A 20905-nucleotide genomic window follows, 5' to 3' on the forward strand; every position below is an offset into this window, starting at 1 on the left:
AAGTTAAAACCATTCTGAGTAGGACTTGCTTGAACAAAATGTTTGATGACGCTCCGTCGTCGTTCATTACCCTAGCCACCATCATATTAGTTATTTGGACCTCAACAACTAGAGGATTGTTGTGAGGGTAGCTGACACTTTTAGTTCACATTCGTAGCGTTTAGACCTTGGAGGACGTTCTACTATCTCCAAGACTTCGGCTCTTGGTTCATGTAGAAGCGATCTTGCATACCTTTCTAAGGTCTTCCTTGAATTCCCAGCTATGTGGGGGCCTCCAATCACGATCTCCAACCTACCTGCAACTGGCGCAGGCTGGAGAGGTGCATTGCACCCAACTGGAGCTTCAGGCCGTACATACTGTTAAAGAGCAACAGATTTCTGTCTGATGAGAAATTTTATCTCGTCCCGCAACTGATTACACTCATCAGTGTACGACTGTAATTGTTTTGGTAACAATAATATTTTTTCATGTCCCTCTTCCCTGACTCCTTGAAAGGAAGAGATTTGTGATACGATACTGTTGACTATGTGGCTGTATAGATCTCCTCTCTTGGAGCCAAGATAATGGAGTAGGTAGTGAAGTGAGGCTCATAATCTCTTAAGGGCTTGTCCCCGATCTTAGGCTTCTTTCCTCTAAGGGAGTTGCCTTGCTTGCCACCGTTGTTAGCTATCTTTCCTCCATTTGAACCTCCCTTCTTCCCATTGCCCTGCGCCTTAGTAAGAGGGGCTTCAGTATCTTATGATTTCAATCTAGCAGGGGCTTCAATCTAGTCCAGATTTCTGAGTCTCAACAATAGAAATAATATAATCTTATGATTTCAAAATAGGGTATATAATATAATGGGTAATATATAATTAATATGTCAATATCTACTACTGCACAACGTATCAATTAAAAAAAAAAAAACTCTTATCATTATATTTACAAAAAATGTGTCAAAAAAATAAATTAAATATATGTATTTACATCTATAAAGTAACACACATACTACAAAAAAAAAAAATATCAAGAATAAACTAAAAACATACATCTTAAAAAATACACATGAATAAAAAAAATAACTATTCAACAAAAAAAAAATTATGAAAACCACTTAAAAATAACATAGAAATGGCAAAACAAAATACACATACATATAACAAAAATATTGTCTAGAATAAATTGAAAATATGCACGATAGAAAATACACATAAACTAAACAACAACTGTACAAAAAAAAAAAAACACCCACAAAAATAACATAACTATAGAACATCTAAACATCAACATAAAAACAATTATATAAAATAACTATAAAATAACAAAAAGACAGTTATAAATCAATAGAAAAATAACAAAGATCAATCTATTTAAAATATGTAAATCAAACAAACCTATAAAACATCTAAATAATATATATTACTTTTTATTAATCATGTAAAATATATAAAAAAAATATAAAAGTGTTCTTAATTCTTTTGTAATAAAGACTCTTAAAAAAATGAGAAAATGATGAAAGTAAATTAAAGAATCATATTTTAGTAAAGGTTAAAAGAAATTAATTAAGATTTTTTTTTTATGTAAACTATGATTAATTAAAGAAAAATAGTTTGAAATAGTATAGAGTGAGAATAATAAAAAAAATGAAAAAGGGAAAAACATAGAATAAGTATTTGTATTTTATTTTTTTTAAAAAAATAATAATAAAATAAAATTTGTGAGAGAGTGCAAAAGTGTATAAAAAAATGAGATATAAAAATGTACACTTTATATATATATTTATATATATACAAAGATAAAAAAAAAATTGAGGAAAGAAAGAGAGAATTAGAAATAAAATATTGAGAAAGAGAAATAAAAAAAAAAAGAACGAAAGAATAACAAAAAAAAAATATCAGCAACTGATTTAAAAAAAAATAAGCCATTAACTATATAAAAAAAACTTTCCTTGAAGCTATATAATAAAAAAAAATTAAGTAGGAAAAATATAAATGTAAAAATTACTTTATTAAAGTATAAATGTGAAATTAAAGAAAAATAATATTTTAGGTAAATATCTCAATTTAATATTCACATGATTAAAGACAGGTTATCCAAATTTGACTCAAAAGTATCAAAATATATACAAAATTAATTTAAAAACAAAAACAAAAAATCAAATTATGATATATAATTGTACCAGATAAATTACTTTATTAAAATACAAAATACCTAATCTTTATTATAATGTGAGATTGTTCGAGAAATCAATAATAAATTTTATCCATAGCATTGTTTTGATTTTTTGTTTTATGTATATAAAAAAAAATCTGTAGATAATTGAAAGATGATGGTGAGGTGACGTGGAGAAATTTGTGGGTGAGATTATTAGCAAGGCAATCTCTTGTTATCCTCATCTTTCTTTCGTTTCACCAATTGTTATGTTAATGTTATTGGCATATATTTTTTAATAATTTCAATATTAACGTGAATTAGGCGAGTGAGCTCTACAATGACCACTCTAAATCTCATTGCCTATGCCAATCATCCCTTACTCTCTAATCATTCTCAAACCCCTTATTTCCTACTCAAAACCACCTCATATCACCGGCGCCGGCGCCGACTAACACCAGTTTTGGCTACAGGAGGATTTTCGCTCAACTCCGTACGTATTTACGTACTACCATAATTACGCTTGGAGATCATTTATTTGATTTATATATATACACATATATTTCAATGGATTAATCTTTATATTAGTTATAGATTTGAAAATTATTACCTTAAAACATTTGCTTTATATATGATGATAATAATAATAGTCATAATATGATCATATTAATTATTGCTCACATATTCAACCTAACTTACCACAAATTGATTGCTGCCCCGGCTTATATATATATATATAAATATATATATAAATATATATAAATGTATGTACACATGACATGCAGATACTGAAGCGATGTGATACGTGTAGTGGCAAAGGTGCCATTGAGTGTCCTGGATGCAAGGTGCTGTCCTTAGTAATTACTTTTTCGATTTTGTATTATTATTTGTATACAATTGTTTTAGAAAAAATATGGATAGACCAAAGGTTATTAATACGTACTTATTATTTGTATATAAATAATTACCAGACCTTCGGACAGTGTTATTAATTAACCATATTAAATTAAAATAACCATCTTGCTCAGGGAACGGGGAAAAATAAAAAGAATGGGAACATATTCGAGCGCTGGAAGTAAGTTTTATATTTTGTTACATATTTCGCTTATAAATATAAATAAATATTTTTGTTCTAATTGCTACATTTCTTTATATGAATCAAATAATATATATATATATATATATATATATATATATGGTGCTTTTAGATGTTTCGATTGTCAAGGATTTGGATTGAAGAGCTGTCCCAAATGCGGCAAAGGAGGGCTAACACCAGAACAAAGAGGAGAAAGATGATGAGATATATTATTCAATCATATGATATTAAATACTTATACTAGTACTAATAAAAAGGCTATAATTTGTACTTTTTTCTTTCTATAATACACATTTCATATTAAAAACCATACTATTTTTGTTACTTTCTTGTTTACTTCCGTATTTTTAATTTTCTATTCTTTTACTTAAAACCAAAAATCTACCATGTGTTTGAGTATCATAACACCACATGAGATAATTTTATTAATTAACCAACCTTTTTAGAAAAAAAAAATTAATTATATCACTTCTCTAAGTATTAATATTATAGAACTGTGAACTAATTTAAAAAATTAAGATTTTTCATTTCTAAATTTATAGCTACAGGAGATTGCTTTTTTTCTTCAGTCAGGCCCGCTAGTCTTTCCTGGGCATTGGTGCAGTTTGGCCAGGGTTGTGTTTTGTTATTGTGATTCAATTTTCTTACTGCGACTAGGCTTATCTCTGTGATATAGTTTTTAGTGTTTTAGTCTTGTCTTTGTGACATGATTTTAAATGTTTTAATCTTGTCTCTGTGATATGGTTTTAAGTATTTTAGTCTTGTTTGTGTAACATGATTGTTTTGTTTTGTGTTTTTGTTGGTTCTTCTTTATTTTTTGATGACTCGCCATCAAATCGATGTTACTTGTTGGGAATTATAACAAGTTTTGCGACTGAAGGAGCTGTTAAGTGCTTAAGCTACGAGGTTGAATGAACTTGCTACAATAGTTTTTACTATTGTGTCTTTTAAGTGGTGGATGAAACTGAATATATGTGTTCTTAAGGTTAAATGTGATGTTGTAACTTTTTTTTCTGATTTTTTTTTAGTTTTTTATTTTTTTTGGTCAAAAGATCTAAAAATTAGATAGCTGATTATTTAGCTCGTTTTTTAATTCTAATCATGACATGTCTCCAATGGAAGAGGTGTCCCAATTAGATTGCAGAATATTATTTTAGCTAATCACTATTAATAAAATTGCATAATTTATTCAATAAAATAATATAACACCACATGAGATGTAATACTGATATTTGAGCAATTCAATATCAAGTTTCATATATTTTAATGGATAGTTAGTAATGAAACCCTCTTATATATGTTTTAATTTTTATATACTTAATCTTGTAGAGTAAAATCCAGAGTGGTCTTTGAAGAGCTCACTCTCCTAATACTCTAAGGTGGCATTTGGTTGGAGGTAATGAAATGGAATAGAATAGAAAGGAAACAATTTTCATTTTATTCCTTTGTTTGATTGCATATTTAAGTATTAGAATGTCATTCTTATGGAATGACCTTTCCACAATTTTGGTAGAATGACTATTCCATTTTGAAATGAAAATAAGAAAGACCATTCTAATGCATAATGAGAAAAAATTAAATAATTTTTTTATCAATTTTTTTATGCATTTTAAATTTTATTCAATTCTATTCTTATTCTTATTCCTATTCCTATTCTCATTCTCATTTCTATATTTTTATTCTTCCCAACCAAATGTCACCTAATAGATTATTCAGCCCACTTTAGTAAGTGGGAGAATGAGCTCTACAATGACCACTCTGAATTTATTTATCTTTACCATTAATGTTATCTCATTTTGTTCACAACAAATTATGGTTAAAATTTGGATTTAAATCTTTCCCTTCAATATTGTTACTCTATTAGAGTATTTTAAAAGATGTTATGAAAACTCACATTATGAACAAATTGTGTGCGGAAACCTAAAAATGGCTTTAACTTCCAATTAATATTTAATATAAAATTATTTATAATCTAAATACATTTTTTTTAATGAAAAGTAAATATTTTTAGTAAGAACAATGTCGTCATTGATTAAAGCTATCAGTTACGACATATGTACTACCACTAATATTTATTTTCAGTGATGACTTTCGTCACTAGTACTGACTTTTAGCGATAAAATATTAGTGATGACTATTTAGTGATAATGTATCGTCGCTAATACTCATTAGTGACGAAAAAAAGACCCTTCAGTGACGATTTTTGTCCTTACTAATGGCTTCTCAAATTTACAAACAGAAATAATTTTTTTTTTTTAAATAAAAGGGGAATTCAACTTAAATAATTATAAATTAAAAATTTATTAAAATATATTTATTAATTTGATCACCAACACATCATAAGTAATAAATTAGTCTAATTTCTCTTTTTTTTCTCTAATTTACACACCATAGAAAAAAAATTTAAAATTGTTCTAGTCAATTTTGTAAATTCTAATTAATAATAAAGTCAATTAATTGAGATTTTTTAGATTATATTATCTCAAGTACTGCCGAAAAATCAAGTACTAAATAAATTTATTAATTTATTAATTATTCCTTGAGTTCATAAAACACTCTATATATGTATTATTGATACGTTATAAATTATTTATTGTTCCAATCATAATTATCAATTGATCATCTATAAAAGGTTTACAATGAGTTGTGACTAATATTACAATTTTATCCCTAATTATATATTATCCTTAAGAAACACACAGTTTCTTGTAAATAATATTTCGGTAAATTAATATAATTATTGATACAAATACTTTATCATTTAGCGCATATATATCCAGGCGAAAAAAAAACTATCGTTTCACTTTTAACATAAAAGTTATAAATATCTAACAACTTGATTTTTCAATAACTAAAAATTCAGAAAAATTTTCAAAAAAAAAAAAGAAATTCAGAAAAATTAAACTTTTTTCCGTAATATACTACATTTTGGAAAAGACTTAATATTAAAAGTTTCAAAGATTGTGTGCGCATATTTACGAGTTATATAAACATAGGGTGCGTTTGGTAACACTTTTTTGATCAGTTTTTTGTTTTTAAAAGTAGAATAGTGAAAATATTTTTTAAAATCATGTTCTATAAAACTGTTTTTACTTTTCAATTTTTTAATTAAGAATCTAAATTTTAAAAACAAAAAAAAAAATCACTTTTAAAAATTTTTTTAAACCATATTTTTCTTAATCAATATTTTGGACTCCGACCCCAACATAGACCTTGGGACCCGGACTCTGGCGCCGGCCCCCGTCCTGGACTCGGACTACGGCCCCGGCCCCAAACCCAGACCTGGACCTTACTTAAATAAAATTGAAAGTTATATAACACTTTTGTTTTTTGTTTTTAAAATTGTAAAACAAAAGTGGTTATAGAACACATTTTTACTTTTTAAAAACAAAATTTTAAAAACACAAATTTTACTTTTGTTTTTTGTTTTCAAAATTAAAAAACAAAAGTGTTACCAAACGCCCCTATAACTAAAATACATATTAAATATGCTTAAAATTTTCTTTTAATTTGTGTAATTTCTACAATAATTTCGAAGTTTTGGTAAAATGGGCTTTCTGATGGGCCACGTAATAGTATTGAGCAAAGCCCAATCAATAGTGACACTTACATTTTCTTGGGCATCAAGACATTCATATATATTATATTTATTTTTCTAGGAAAAAAAGGGAAATCCCTTTCGGCCTTGTTGTAAACTTTTAGATTAAAAGCATCAATTTTCACTCTCACTATCTTTCACAATCGTAGTACCTACCTACTACTCATTCACACTATAACCCATTACTCATGGCTTCCTCTGTCAACAACATTGCAGCCACATTTTCAAAACTATCCAAAACGACGTCGTCGTCTTCGTCTTCGTCTTCGACTCCTCATCACCATCAGACAAATTTTCCTCTTACCGTCTCGCTAAACCCCATCTCCACATCTTGGAACCCACACGCCACCATCCCCAAGTCACAACGCTCGTCCTTACTCAACCTTTATGGGCCACCGGGCCCACCGCCGACCATCCACCCATTTTCGTCGACGTCGACAGTCCATCCTCGTCGCCCGATGCTCGACCAAAACCCCAAAAAGCTTCCCGTCGTGATAGGCAAGAAGCTGCCGTCCAACATTGCACTTTCTTACCTCAACAGAAACGGCGTCGTTCAGGCGGTCAGTCTCTCGAGCCTCTGTAAAGGAAGGAAAGTGGTTGTCGTTGGCATCTCGGCGGCGTTCACTCCCGGTTGATCCCGTTTCGTCAAGCGTGTCGAGTTGGCGAAATCCAATGGTTGGGATCTGATCGCCTGTGTCGGGGTCAACGATGTGTACGTTATGCGCGCGTGGGGTGAGCAACTGGGTGCGGGTCAGAAGGTGATGATGTTATCCGACGGTGGAGGAGAGTTGGCCAGAGGACTTGGTGTGTCGTTGGACCCCACCAGTTTTGGTAGCAAAGCTAATTTTATCGGGTTAGGTGTACGGCCCAAAAGATTTTGGTTAAATACAATCAACGGTGTGATTACTGCCATTGACTTTGACAATGAGAATGATGGCTTCGTTTCATCTAAATAAAACCATGATTTCAGTTGGTTGACTTCATTATTCAATATTTGCAAAGAGACTCCTACATTATATTTTTAGATAAAAATGTTATTTCATGAGTAAATTTTGTTCATCTCAATCCAATCACCACTCAATATATGTTTTATATTTCAATGCCCCTTTTTAATGGATAGGCGTGGTCGTGGAGTTTTACTTCACTTTTTCGTGTGATAGCAAAATACTTGTGAATTGGTCAACCTTCAGGGTCCATTTGGTTGCATGATTGAACTGGACTATTGGAGACAGGATTGGATTATGCTTTTTTTGATAAACTATCGATTTAAATACTGGATAAATTATTCAAATAATACACATATATGCGTTTCAATAATTAAATAGATGTTAGAAGAGGGAATCACTCACCATATTTATTTGTTTATGATAGTATTTATCATGCTCTGATTTTCTTTCCAGCTGGTCTTTCCGAATTTTAAGCACAAGTGTTGGTTTTGTTGATGGGATTGTATTGGGCTTGTTATTTTTACTGATTCCTTATTTATTTTATTCTTTTGAAGAGAGGGATGCCTTTAAAGAAAAAGAAGAGAACTAAAATTACAGGAGTCATCACTAATCTAAACTAAACAGCTACTTCATCTAACCCCGAAGCCTAATTAATTAGCCAATTTATGAGCGAAAATATTTGTAGATCGGCTAATATGGAAAACACGGGCATCGTGGAGGAGAGACAAAGCTGCCTTAATTTGTTTAATGAGATCACCAAAATGCGAAAGGTCTTCTTTGGGGTTCTCCAAAGCGTCAATAATAGTTTTGCAATCTGTTTCCACCCGGTGGATAGGAAAACTCTCTTCAATGCACCAAAGAAGGGAGGCGAGGAGAGATTTTGCTTCAAGTGTGGCCACATCCCCACCGCCAATGTGGGAAGATGCAACTGCGGCTACAACGTGACTTTCACTATTACGAATGACTCCTCCAAAGCCCACTTTTGAATTTCTCTTTGGAATTGCAGCATCAGCGTTCATCTTGAGTCGACCGGGAGGTGGAGGGGACCAGGTTGCGACTGAGGGAGACCGAACCACTGGAGCCGAGAGCTGGCAAGCTTGAGATGATGACTTATAGTCTGTCAGAAAGCTTTTGGCTAGGTTGACTATGGCATGGGGCTGATCCTGCGATTGATTCCTAAGAGCTATGTTCCTGTTGTGCCAAATAAGCCAAGCAACACAAAGAAAGCATTCTACCTCTTCCTTGGTTAATTAAAGTAGTATAAATCATGTGAACAATATCATGGAAAGAGACAGTAAAAGAAGAAGAAGAAGAAGAAGAAGAAGAAGAAGAAGAAGAAGAAGAAGAAGAAGAAGAAGAAGAAATATAAGGGTAAAAAACTGTACCTTTCCAGACTCTTCGAACGCTCTTGCTGAAGAACAAGGCATGAGAAACAGATTTCTCATGGTTTCCACAACGATCACAAACCGGAGACTGAATAATTTTCCTAAATGCAAGGTTCATATTGGTAGGGAGGGTTGAGTTGGAGGCACAGAAAGCAAAATGTTTCACCTTAGGCGGAATGTGGAGATGCCAGAGGTTTTTTCACCAAGGAGAAGGGGAAGAGGATGAGGGAATATCGGGAGGGGAGGTAGAAGAGAAATTGAGATGGTATCCAATTTTGACAGAGTAAATTCTAGATTTTGTGAGTTTCCAAATCAAACCATCTTTAGCGGGGTGGAGAGGAAGGGGAATGGAGAGAATGTCTTGAACAATATGTGGAAGGTAGCAGTTATTGAGACTGGAGAGGTCCTAAGTCATATTATTGGTAATGAAAGAAGCTACACCCAAACAGGGATCGGGCTGATTGGGATAATCTGGTTATAACCAGGAATCCAATGATTAATGGTAGTGGAAGGTTTTGCCCATTGCCAATTTTAAAAATGAAACCCTTGTGCAGCAACTCTTTTCTCCAAAAAATGCTTCGCCAAACAAAAGAGGGGGAATGACCTAGGGAACAAGTAATGAAAGAAGAGTTCGGGTGGTATCTGGCTGCGAAGATTTTAGCCACATCTGAGTTTGGATGCTTGAGGATGCGCCAAGCTATTTTAGCAAGAAGAGCCTGATTGAAATGAACGAGGGATCGGAAACCAAGCCCCCCATATTTTTCAGACTTACAAAGCTTATACCAATTTTGTCAGTGAGTCTTGGGACGGTTATTCTCATTGAAGCCCCACCAAAAATTTTCCATAATCGATTCAAGAGAGTGATAAGTGGCAATCGGGAGACGAAAACAAGCCATGGTATAAGTAGGGATCGCCTGGATAACAGACTTGAGAAGCGTTTCTTTTCCTCCTTTCGAGAAGACTTTGTGCTTCCAGTTATTAAGATGACCCCACACTTTGTCATGGAGGTAGTGAAAGACTTGCTTTTTCGTTCTACCAATATGCTGAGGGAGTCCCAAGTATTTTTCAAATGAGGTTTTTACTAGGATCTCCATGAAATCAAAGATCAGGGTTTGATCCCGAAGGGCAACGTTCGGAGAAAAATAAAGGGAAGATTTTGAAAATTCACTTGAAGCCCCATGGCCCTTTCATAGAGACTGGGAGCCTCTTTAATGACGTTGCACGAATTAATGGAAGCCTGACAGAAGAGGAGACTGTCATCAGCAAAAAGGAGATGGAAAATGTTCGGGATGCTGTGCGCCACTTTGAAACCATTAAGAGCCCGGTTTCTTTCCTGTTGCTGAAGGATTGAAGAAAAACCCTTGGCACAAAGCATGAAAAGATAAGGGGAGAGGGGGTCACCTTGATGAATACCCCGAGAGGGAGAAACATGACCAGAGACTTTGCCATTGATATTAAACTGGAAGGTGGCCGTCGAAATGCAATCAGAAATGAGATGTATAAATCGAGAAGGGAAATCAAATTTCCTTAAAATAGTCGAGATGAAAGCCCATTCCACTCTATCAAAAACTTTGGCCATATCCAGCTTAACTGCCATCCAACCTTTCTTTCCTTTGGATTTAAGTTTAATTGAGGGGGCAACCTCCTGGGCGATGATGATATTGTCATAAATGAGCCTACCAGGAAGGAAAGCACTCTGGTTTGGGGAGATCAAGTTGTTTAGAACTAATTTAAGCCTGTTGGCAATAGATTTGGAAATAATTTTGTAAATGATATTGCACAAGCTTATGGGTCTAAAATTCTTGATCGAAGTAGGCTGTTTGACCTTAGGAATGAGAGTGATGAGGGTGGTGTTAAGAGGGGCAATGTCCCCGTTACCATTTAGGAAGCTAAGCGCCGCGGTCAACACATCCTTTTTTATGAGAGGCCAGTTAGCTTTGTAGAAATTAGAGTTGAAACCGTCAAGGCCAGGAGCTTTATCCAAAGGAAGTTGAAAAAATGCCTTTTCAACTTCTCTTCCAAAAAAGTTTCATCCAACAAGGATTTGTCGTTGTCAGACAGGGAATAATCAATGCCCTCCAAGACAATTTGCATGTTAGTAGCGGAAGAATTATTGGAGGTGAAGAGCGAATGAAAATAGATTTCAATTTCATGAGTGATGTCTTCATCCGTCGTGATAATGCCACCACTCGATGTATGAAGTTTGAGGATTTTGTTTCTTTCTGTGGGAGGCATGTCAGTGGAAGAACTTCGTATTTTTGTCCCCCTGAGCCAGCCATTGGGTTCTGGCTATTTGCTTCCAGTAGATCTCTTCCTTGTAGAGGAGGGCATCAACATGAGTAGCTAAACACTTAATTAGGGTCTAGAAGGAGATTGTTTGGTATTGTTTTATGGTTTTAATGTGATTTATTTTCCCTCAAGTTCTATGTATTCTATTTCTTTCGTACTTAATTAATTTTAATTGCATGATCACCAATTAATTGTCTATGGTTTTGATGCGAGATCTGAGAAGTGAGTGTCAATTATGCTATAGTGAAATAGAACTGAATTTCGATAAAGGACGAGAGTACTTGTATGGTTTAGATAGCTTATAAGGTTTCTGTGTTTATTGTCTGTTGCATGTTTAATTTGTCACGAGAGTAGAAAATTTGCATGTAATTGAGGTTTATATATCTGAGAAGACTATAAATTACCTTAGTAAACCTGCTATTGCATAGAAGTTGGTAACAGGAAGATAATCATATTAGGCCATAATCAATAGATACAATTAAAATCGAAGCCCTAACCTTAATCATTGTTAAATTCCTTACTTGCTCTTTATTTTTCACTATTTTTTTACTATTTTCTAGTTTAATTTCTGCTTAGAATTTATATAGCCAAATAGAAGTAAAGATTTAATTTTAAAGTACTTAACAATCCTTGTGGGATCGACCTCACTCCTGGTGAGTTTATTACTTGTTAACGATATGTACACTTGCGTGTGCAAATTACCACAACAAGTTTTTGGCGTCGTTGTCGGGGATTGATAGTTAATATTATTAAAAATTAAATATTGTTCTAATTTGGTTTTTCTTTTTCAATTATAGTACTAATTCTGTTTGTTTTAGAATCTAATCTTTTTTAGGTTTAATTAGTTTATGAGAAGTCAAGGTGTAACTGTCAGATTACCTGTTGATCCTGAAATAGAGAAAACTTGTAAAAAGAACAGAAGAAGGAAGAAATTGGAAAAAACTGCAATAGAGATTGAACAAGGAGTCATGGCTGACAACGCCAATAATGGCAATAATGGAAGAGCAGTAGAAGACCAAGCTAATGGTCACAACAACAATGACCGTAGACTGAGGGACTATTTGCTTCCTAACTTGGCAGGGGCCAGATCCTGTATAAGGTCACCTGGCTTTGACGCCAACAATTTTTAAATCAAGCCAGCCAGACTACAGATGGTCTAATCTTCAGTCTAGTTTGGGGGACTACTGTCAGAAGACCCAAACATGCACATTGCCAACTTCGAAGAGCTTTGTCAGACATTCAAGATGAACAGAGTTAGTGATGACGCCATCAAGCTAAGGTTGTTCCCATTCTCACTATGGGAGCGAGCTAAGAGTTGGTTGGTATCTTTGCCATCCAATTCTATCAACACTTGGGAGGAATTGGCCCTGAAATTCCTTTTAAAATTCTTTCCTCTTGCGAAGATTGCCAAGTGTAGAGCTGACATCAACAACTTCACTCAGCATGACAACGAATCTCTTTATGAACGAATGAGAATTTCATAGGTGAATGGATCCAATCCAATCCAATACATACTGGACCTAAAATATTGAATGGATCTGATCCGGTCTAAAAAATACTAGCTCTAAAATATTGAATAAACCCAAATTAAACCAAAATATATATAAAAAATACATCTAACAGATAGAACCGATCCAATCTAACATCCAATGAATGTTGGATTGATTGGATGACTAAAATTAATTAGATCGGATTAGATGGTAAAATTTAGGGAAATTTACATGGTATACTAACTTTTGTTATTTTTTTACAAAAATACTGTCAGGCGGTATTTTTTACTTTTTTACTGTATTTTTTTATAAGTTTCATACTAGAGTATACAGTGTTAAGTTTTCACTAGTGTTCTACTAGTGTTTTGTTATTGTTCTACTGTTGTTTTGAGTTGTTCAGTTCTGTGTTCTACTGGTGTTTTATAAAAATACAGTATTTTTGAAAATATTCCGTGTGACAGTATTTTTATAAAAATTAACTCAAATTCCAGTATTTTTGTAAGTTTCCCAAAATTTAACATCTAATTTATAATTGGATCGCAACCGGATAGACCTAAAAATATTGGATGTAGTCCAATAAGAAAAATACTTTCATTTTATTTGTTTTAAGAAAAAAAGTAAAAAAAAAAACAACAATTGTAACTATGTTTAGTATCTATGGGGTGAAAGATCAATGGGGATGTAGCTCAGATGGTAGAGCGCTCGCTTAGCATGCGAGAGGTACGGGGATCGATACCCCGCATCTCCAAAAATTCACTTTTTTCCGAATGAAATTGCGGTCGTATGGTATGGTGTAAAATTCTTTTGATATTTCGGTGATATTTTTTCACTATCTTTCCTTTTTTTTTTTTGGTTTGTTTTGAGCTGATATTAATAGTACATATTTATGAATCAGATCTGTTAGTTGTGATTTGTTTTAAATATAATAAATCTAGACAAGCTCTTGGATCGTTACAACATTGTTTTTAGCGAATTGTCGCTTTAGAGAACAAGGCTAGGAGAGGATAATATATAACTAAAATGAGTAAAGTAAAAGAAATTAATACATGACCAAGATATAAATATATATTTGTTTTCATATATAATAAATATATTAACACTTGTGAGTACTAAAGGGAAGGAAAGACAACTTAACCATAACCAGTTAATACCTTGGTGCATTACATTATATAATATATTTCTTTTTTTTTTTTCTGATCACGTACCCAATAGCCAAATGCTCAGAGCTTAAGATTCCTCATTCGCCTGCATAAAATAAATAAATATATATATAGCAAGTCAAATTAAAGAATGTAGGCAGTGTATTTGTATATATACAAAAATATATACATATAGTAGATAAACATCATTAAATATATATATTATTAACTTCACAACCCAACACAACACGTACTATTCTTGCATTAGAAACAAATTCCCTACTTTGACGTGTTGTATAACAACTACTATATCTTAGAGCTGGAGTCTTATTTTGGGGGAACAAATAAAAAATAAATAAATAAAATTCAAATCCTTTTATTTTTAGCAATTAAGATATAAGCCGACTAATGCACGAAGGTGGGTGATTGTACTAGTACTTTTTCGAAATGATAATGCTGCCATTTTTCTTTAGCTGGATCCGGCCAAGATCAGAGAAGGAATGTGGGATATGATTTAAAAAGAATTGGATAGCCTCAATTAAAGAGTAGAATATATTATATAATATATATATATATATATATATATATATCCTCATCAATACTCATGGTATAGCACCGATAAGTAATATATATATAATAATTAATTTATTTATACTTTTATTGTGTTATGATTTCCAAACTATATAGGACCATGTGCATGTGATCTAGAAGAAGTAGGGATTAGATTTCATGTGGGCTTTCTCTACTTAGGAAGTTGATCGAGTAGAATAATATATGAATAGCAAAAAGATACAAAAGATTTTCCTTTTATGGTTCTCATGTCGGTATCTTAATATGTCACGGTCAATTTTGGTCAAATACTATAATTAAGGAGATAGAAGAGTGTAGGGGTGGCAATTTGTTACACACTATACGTGGACTAGCTACGAACTCCCTCCCATTTTATTTATTTTTTTAATTATAATAATAATAAAACGGCTCAATATATCTTAACTAAAGTAGAGATTATTATTTTATTTTTATTTTTATTTTTAATTTGTTTCATCGATCTGTTGTTGATTTTCAGATGATGAGTTTTATTTTATGTATGAACACCGGCCCATACGTACAGAATTACAACTAATATCGTGCTTAATATATAAGAACAATAAATAACATGTTATTATAGCTAATTAATATAGCACTTAATAAATTCTTATACTATAATGGTACGTACATAATGTGGGAAGCTAGCAATTAAGTGATGATGGATGAGTTATTAATTACCTGTGTTGATCATTATTATGATCATTAGGAAATCCTCTAAGGTGGTTGCAGGCAGAGACAGAGCCTCTGTAATTGGGTGTAGGGAATTGGTCAGATTCAATTTTGAGGAGGTCCTGCACAAGGATTTCGTAGTGTCTCTTGACTTCGTCTGGAGTCTTCCCACCCACTGCTTTGGCCACATTTTGCCATCGGTCAGGGGTGTCCTTGTCATACACAGCTAAAGCCTTTTCAAATTGCTTGTTTTGCTTAGACGTCCAAGCATGACAGAATGATGATGACCCTGCAGATGATGACATTATTATTATTAATTTATAAGCTGTGAGTGTGGATGTTTATATATAGTACTTCAGAGAAGAAAAAGAGTGATATATATATATATATATGTATATAAGATCTAAAGGGTGGTGGCTAGAAAAGAAAAGTTAAGAGCAGAGTTGGGTAGCTGTCTGAATATGATAAATGGTAAGAATATAAGTAATAATGTAAGAGAAGATATTATTCATAAGAAGTGATATCGATCGATGGTTTGGCAAAGTAGTGATGGCTATCTATGCTCCTTATAAGCTGGAAGATTATGGGGCGGTGGTGTTATGAGATGATGATCCTTCAGACCAAGTTGGCGAATATTTTTCTTTTTATGGTTATACATATGTATTGTATATATAATATATATAACAAGATGGGATTCCTTTTATGTAAAACAAAAGACACGAGAGGACTCAGGAGAAAAGAATTATATTAATTAATTTTATTTTAACTACTACTGTAGTACTCTTAACAGTACTAAACAGTAGCTACCCTAGCTTTTCACATATATAGTTTATAATTTTTTTTTATTTTTTATTTATTTAGCATGTGGAAATTTATTTAGAGAATTTTATTTTTTCATAGGTTGATAAGGTTTTAGATCCCAATTGTCAGTACCATTAACGTAGATGCGCTATAACAGTATGAACATCCACTCCCCACAATATATATATATAAATATATATAGGGATATGATTACTTTCACGGAATGTATTCTATGGTACATTCGATGGGTCTCAGGGTACATTAAATGAGTGTTAGGGTACGTTCTTACTTTTTAACCCTAATTATCCCTAGATCAATCTCATCCGTCAGATCAAATAACTTCCTCATCTGACGGCTGCAGTCGTACATCACGGATTACAATCCGTGAAAGTACAATAACGGGACAAAATCATATCCGTATATATATATAAATATATTTGTTATATTACGAGCCACAAACGACGCATGCAACCAAGCCAAGATATTCTCAGTTACCTAATTTACTTGGACCCCGGGGATATTAATTATCTTCCTCCCAGGCCAACTTGCCATAATATACACCTCTTAATTTTAAACAAGAATTAATATGATATCATTTCATCTTCACTAGCTTGTAATATTGCATTTAAATGGTTTTATTATATTATAAATCATGTTAATTTTTTTTTTCTTTTGGTAAGATAAATCAAATTATTTGTTAATTCAGGGGTCCGGCCGTAATGTTACGTAGTCCCATGTAAAAATATTTATTGCATATGTCAAGTTAGTATTCTTTTTTGGATCTCAATATATAGTACTTAAATTATCCTAATATATAGTGTTCGAAATATCACTCAACTCAATGGCTTTAGTTTCAAGAAATAATTAACTTTCCCTTTCCCTGAATTGGTTGAAGTACTACTTCTGTTGTGTACTTTACAGAGAGAACTACTATTTATAATTAATTGTGTGAATATTTAAAACTCGATTTATTGAAAGTCATCACTGACGGTACATACATGCATGTGAAAATTTTATTCCGAAAGAGATCATGATCAGATCATGTATCCTAAGTATATATTCATATTTAATTAATAAATATATATATAAGCTGTAATACAATTAACATAAAGAAACGATTATCTTAATATTGCTAGTGTGCTTATATATATATATATATAGCATAAGATAATTAAATTAAATTAGTGAATTGGCATGCACAATATTAGTATCTATTTGGAGAAGTAACATTTTACTTTTATTTGTTTTCATTGCCTTTTTTGGTTTGTTACTTCATTCGTTTTTGTTGACATTCATAAAAGATGATAAAATGGAATTCTTACTCAACTACGGATTGACCTGTTTGTTGTATAGAATTTTTTCTCCATTATAATTGTAAGCCTTTAGAATTATACATTAATTATCATATATTTTTTCACATTATATATATTAGTGCCACTTGCAGTTCGAACAGAATATGAAATAGTACTGCTTTTTTGTTCAAAGATGCTTACAATAAGTTTTTTTTTTTGCAATTTTTTTTTCTTTTAAACATTGCTTTGTCATCACCTCCGTTTAGGAGCATAACAAATTCGACATGCAAGTTATGATTAAAAATGAGATACAACCAGCACATATAAATATTTATATAAAAAATGTATATATCAAGCACTAAAAGAAGTGATATATTATTATTAGTCAATGTTGAATCTTACACATTTTAATTTAATACATATTATAAAAAGAGTAATTTGTGGTGAAACCCCCTCAACTATTAATTTACTTGTAAAAAATTATCCAACCTCATATTTTGGTGGGAAAACCCTCCAAAATACTGTTTCGTTTACATTTTTGAGGTGTCGTCTGTCCAACCTCGTTAAGTCCTAATTTTTCCCACATGACAATACAGGTCACTAAAAAATTATCCTACGTGACCATATTTTACAGCATAAAAATATGTAAAATTTAATATGTAAGTATACGCAATCGAAATAAGTAATAATATAATGATAAATAAAGTAATATTCCCACGAGAATTGATTATCAATTATCAATCCATTAATTACTTAGTTCTATTTAATTAATAAAAGTTGTTGGATAGAAAATAAAGTATTAAAGAAATAACAATAATAAAGACAAAGATTATTATGATTCCCAATTATTCTTTATTTTACTTTATAATGTAATTACTCAATTTCTCTTCTTTCTATTGATCAATTGATAAGTTGAGTCAAAAGTTTATAATCTGGCCAAGACTTATAAACCAAATTTATGTGAAAACTCTCTATATTCCTATGGTAAGTTTAATCATAAAGATGACATTAAACATACCAACTAATAAAATCATACAAACAACCTAGGCATTTTCATTCTAAATCAATTTACATCCAAAATAATCAGAGCATACTCAAATCTCACATTCCAGAATTTTGATTTGAATTCATAAATTACGATTATAGATTGTCAGTAAATAATTGCAGAATTAAAACAGATTGTATGAAATTGAATAAAGAGAAGAAATTTTTTTTGAACAACTACATTAATTCATAAAATAAATTCAAGAGATTCACATAATAATCTTTTAAATGGCCATATTCCCCTCCCCCATCTTCTTGAACAACTTTGATAGGTAAATTAAACTATTTTTTTGCAAGACTTCTGAACTTGATAAATACTCAAAAACTTGAGATTTTAAGGTAAGAGGAAAGATCCAACAGAACCTACTATAATCATCCACAAAAACAATATAGTATTTATAGTTTACTTTAGAAGAAATGTGGGAGGGACATCATAAATTATTATGCACAAGTGCAAGGGGTTGAGTAGCTCGAGTTTGAGATAAGGGAAATGGCAGCCTATGATTTTTACCTAATTGACAAGCTTTGCAAAAATTCAAATTCTTAAGAGAGTGTGGTATATTTTTTTAGTTAAGATCTTGCTTAGGATATTAGGTGCAGGATAACCATGTTTGTTATGCCAAACATTAATGTAGGTAACAGAATTTGAAAAATATATAGTAGGATTAGAGACATCTAATTAAGAAAAGAAAGGATTTATTATTATTCTATTTAGTACAAGCAGAAATTGAATTATAAGTTTGAGTGTAACACTTATTACAAGAATGAGAATGAAAAAAAGTGGACATGGACTAAATTTTTGTAGTTACAAGATGGACTTGTAATGTTGTATTGGAAAGACTCGAGCTATCATCTCCTAAAAGATAGAGGCCATCCTTAATTTTTCCTTTGAGTAAGACTGCCCCTGTTTCCTTGTCCTTAACAAAACAACATGTTTTCTGAAATTCTAAGAAAATATCATTGTCATTAGTAAGCTTGGATACACTGACTAAGTTTTTAGTGATTAAGGAAACTTGTAAAATGGAATTTAAATTCAAAGAAGAAGAATTGGAGGGAAGAGTGGTTGTAATAATGTTGGAAATCACCAGTTTCTTACCATTAGCAATAGTAACAGTTTCATGGTCAAAATAAGGAGTAGCAGAATCAAGATTATCCATAGAAATTGCTATATGATTGGTTGCTCCAGTATCCACATACCAGCCAACATCATCACTAAAATCTAGCAAAGTTTGAGCTATAAATGCCTGAGGATCATAGTCAAGACACTGCTCAGTGAGGTTAGCTTGAGGCTGAGTTGTGGAAGCCTTTGGAGTAACCCAATTTCTGTCAAACCTATAATGACAGGTTGCAGTAGTATGCTCAAATCACATACAGACTTGACAAAGTAATTTGTTGTTGTTAACAGGTCGAAATCCATTACCTTGATTAGGAAATCTTGAGACATTTCCTGAGCCATTTCCTCTTCCTAAACCATTAAAAGGTCTATATGGTCCATTTCTTGATCCCATTGAGAGGTCAGCTGCCATCCTTGTTAAAAGATCCATAACAGTAGCCTGTCTTTCAATCTTGATTCATGAGACATCAAGAGAGCCTGAACTTCCTCAAGAGAGAGAACTTCACTTCAAGAGTAATACTTGATACAATAGAATCAAACTCGGTACCAAGTCTATTAAGTAGATGCAAAATCAAGTTAAAAACATTTGCAGGATGTCCAGCAATAGCCAATGAATCAAACACAGATTTAATCTTGTCAACATAGTCAGAAATAGACAAGCTACCTTTTTGAAGATTTATCAACTGACCTTTAAGTTGAAGAAGCTTTGCTTTCGATTGACTTGAGAACTTCTGTTCCAAAGCTTTCCAAACAAAATTCAATGTTGAATAGCAAGCAACTGTGACCAAGATTTCTTTGACCATTAAAGATCGGAGCCAGGACAGTAATATCTGATCTTTGCGACGCCGCTGCAAGAACAGAGGATTTATCATCGCCATTGATGAGATTTAAAGGAGGAGTCGAATTACTGAAGAGCAATTCATTAAGATCATGACCTATGACAGTAGGTATGAGCTGAAATTTCCAAGAGAGGAAGTTTGTGCGATCGATTTTTAAAGTAAAAGAAACAGTGAGAGAATTCTAAAAAGGATTCCATAATTGTTCTGTCAAAGAGGACTGAGTCGGTACAATTGTAGGATTGGTGGGTCCAGCTTGAGACGAGTGGTCACCGGAGGAAGTCATTGACGTTAGTGAATTGGCTCTAATACCATGAAGAATGAGAATAGGGGAAGAAAAAGAGAGAACATAGAGTGTATGTATGAATGTTTAAGCTAAATGCTTAACTTATTTATTTGATTGAATGAGTATTTATATATACTCAGTAGAATACAAGTGGCTACAAACTGTTGTAAAACTAACTCAATAATCTAAAATGTCACTTT

The 20905-nt window shown here is 32.2% G+C and overlaps 3 protein-coding genes and 1 non-coding gene across 4 annotated transcripts; 2 read left to right on the top strand and 2 right to left on the bottom strand.

Moving 5' to 3' along the window:
* The first annotated feature begins 2385 nt into the window (after window positions 1–2385).
* On the top strand, window positions 2386–3607 carry LOC115700903 (protein PHOTOSYSTEM I ASSEMBLY 2, chloroplastic). Its single transcript, XM_030628575.2, has 4 exons — window positions 2386–2624; window positions 2917–2976; window positions 3160–3206; window positions 3340–3607. The coding sequence occupies exons 1-4, from the start codon at window positions 2472–2474 to the stop codon at window positions 3425–3427; spliced, it is 348 nt and encodes a 115-aa protein (XP_030484435.1). The 5' UTR covers window positions 2386–2471; the 3' UTR covers window positions 3428–3607.
* A 6655-nt stretch (window positions 3608–10262) lies between these two features.
* LOC133032409 (secreted RxLR effector protein 78-like) lies at window positions 10263–10754 on the bottom strand. Its single transcript, XM_061106343.1, has one exon. It carries the CDS (start codon window positions 10752–10754, stop codon window positions 10263–10265), a length of 492 nt encoding a protein of 163 aa, XP_060962326.1.
* Window positions 10755–13611: 2857 nt separating this feature from the next.
* TRNAA-AGC (transfer RNA alanine (anticodon AGC)) lies at window positions 13612–13684 on the top strand. Its single transcript has one exon. It is a non-coding gene; the product is annotated as a tRNA-Ala (tRNA).
* Window positions 13685–13995: 311 nt separating this feature from the next.
* LOC115703185 (protein RADIALIS-like 4) lies at window positions 13996–15992 on the bottom strand. Its single transcript, XM_030630706.2, has 2 exons — window positions 15342–15992; window positions 13996–14181 (listed from the first exon to the last, which is right to left on the bottom strand). The coding sequence occupies exons 1-2, from the start codon at window positions 15635–15637 to the stop codon at window positions 14157–14159; spliced, it is 321 nt and encodes a 106-aa protein (XP_030486566.1). The 5' UTR covers window positions 15638–15992; the 3' UTR covers window positions 13996–14156.
* Between the last annotated feature and the right edge of the window lie 4913 nt (window positions 15993–20905).

The sequence above is a fragment of the Cannabis sativa genome, chromosome X (assembly GCF_029168945.1).
Source record: "Cannabis sativa cultivar Pink pepper isolate KNU-18-1 chromosome X, ASM2916894v1, whole genome shotgun sequence".
In the NCBI taxonomy this organism is placed as follows: domain Eukaryota; kingdom Viridiplantae; phylum Streptophyta; class Magnoliopsida; order Rosales; family Cannabaceae; genus Cannabis; species Cannabis sativa.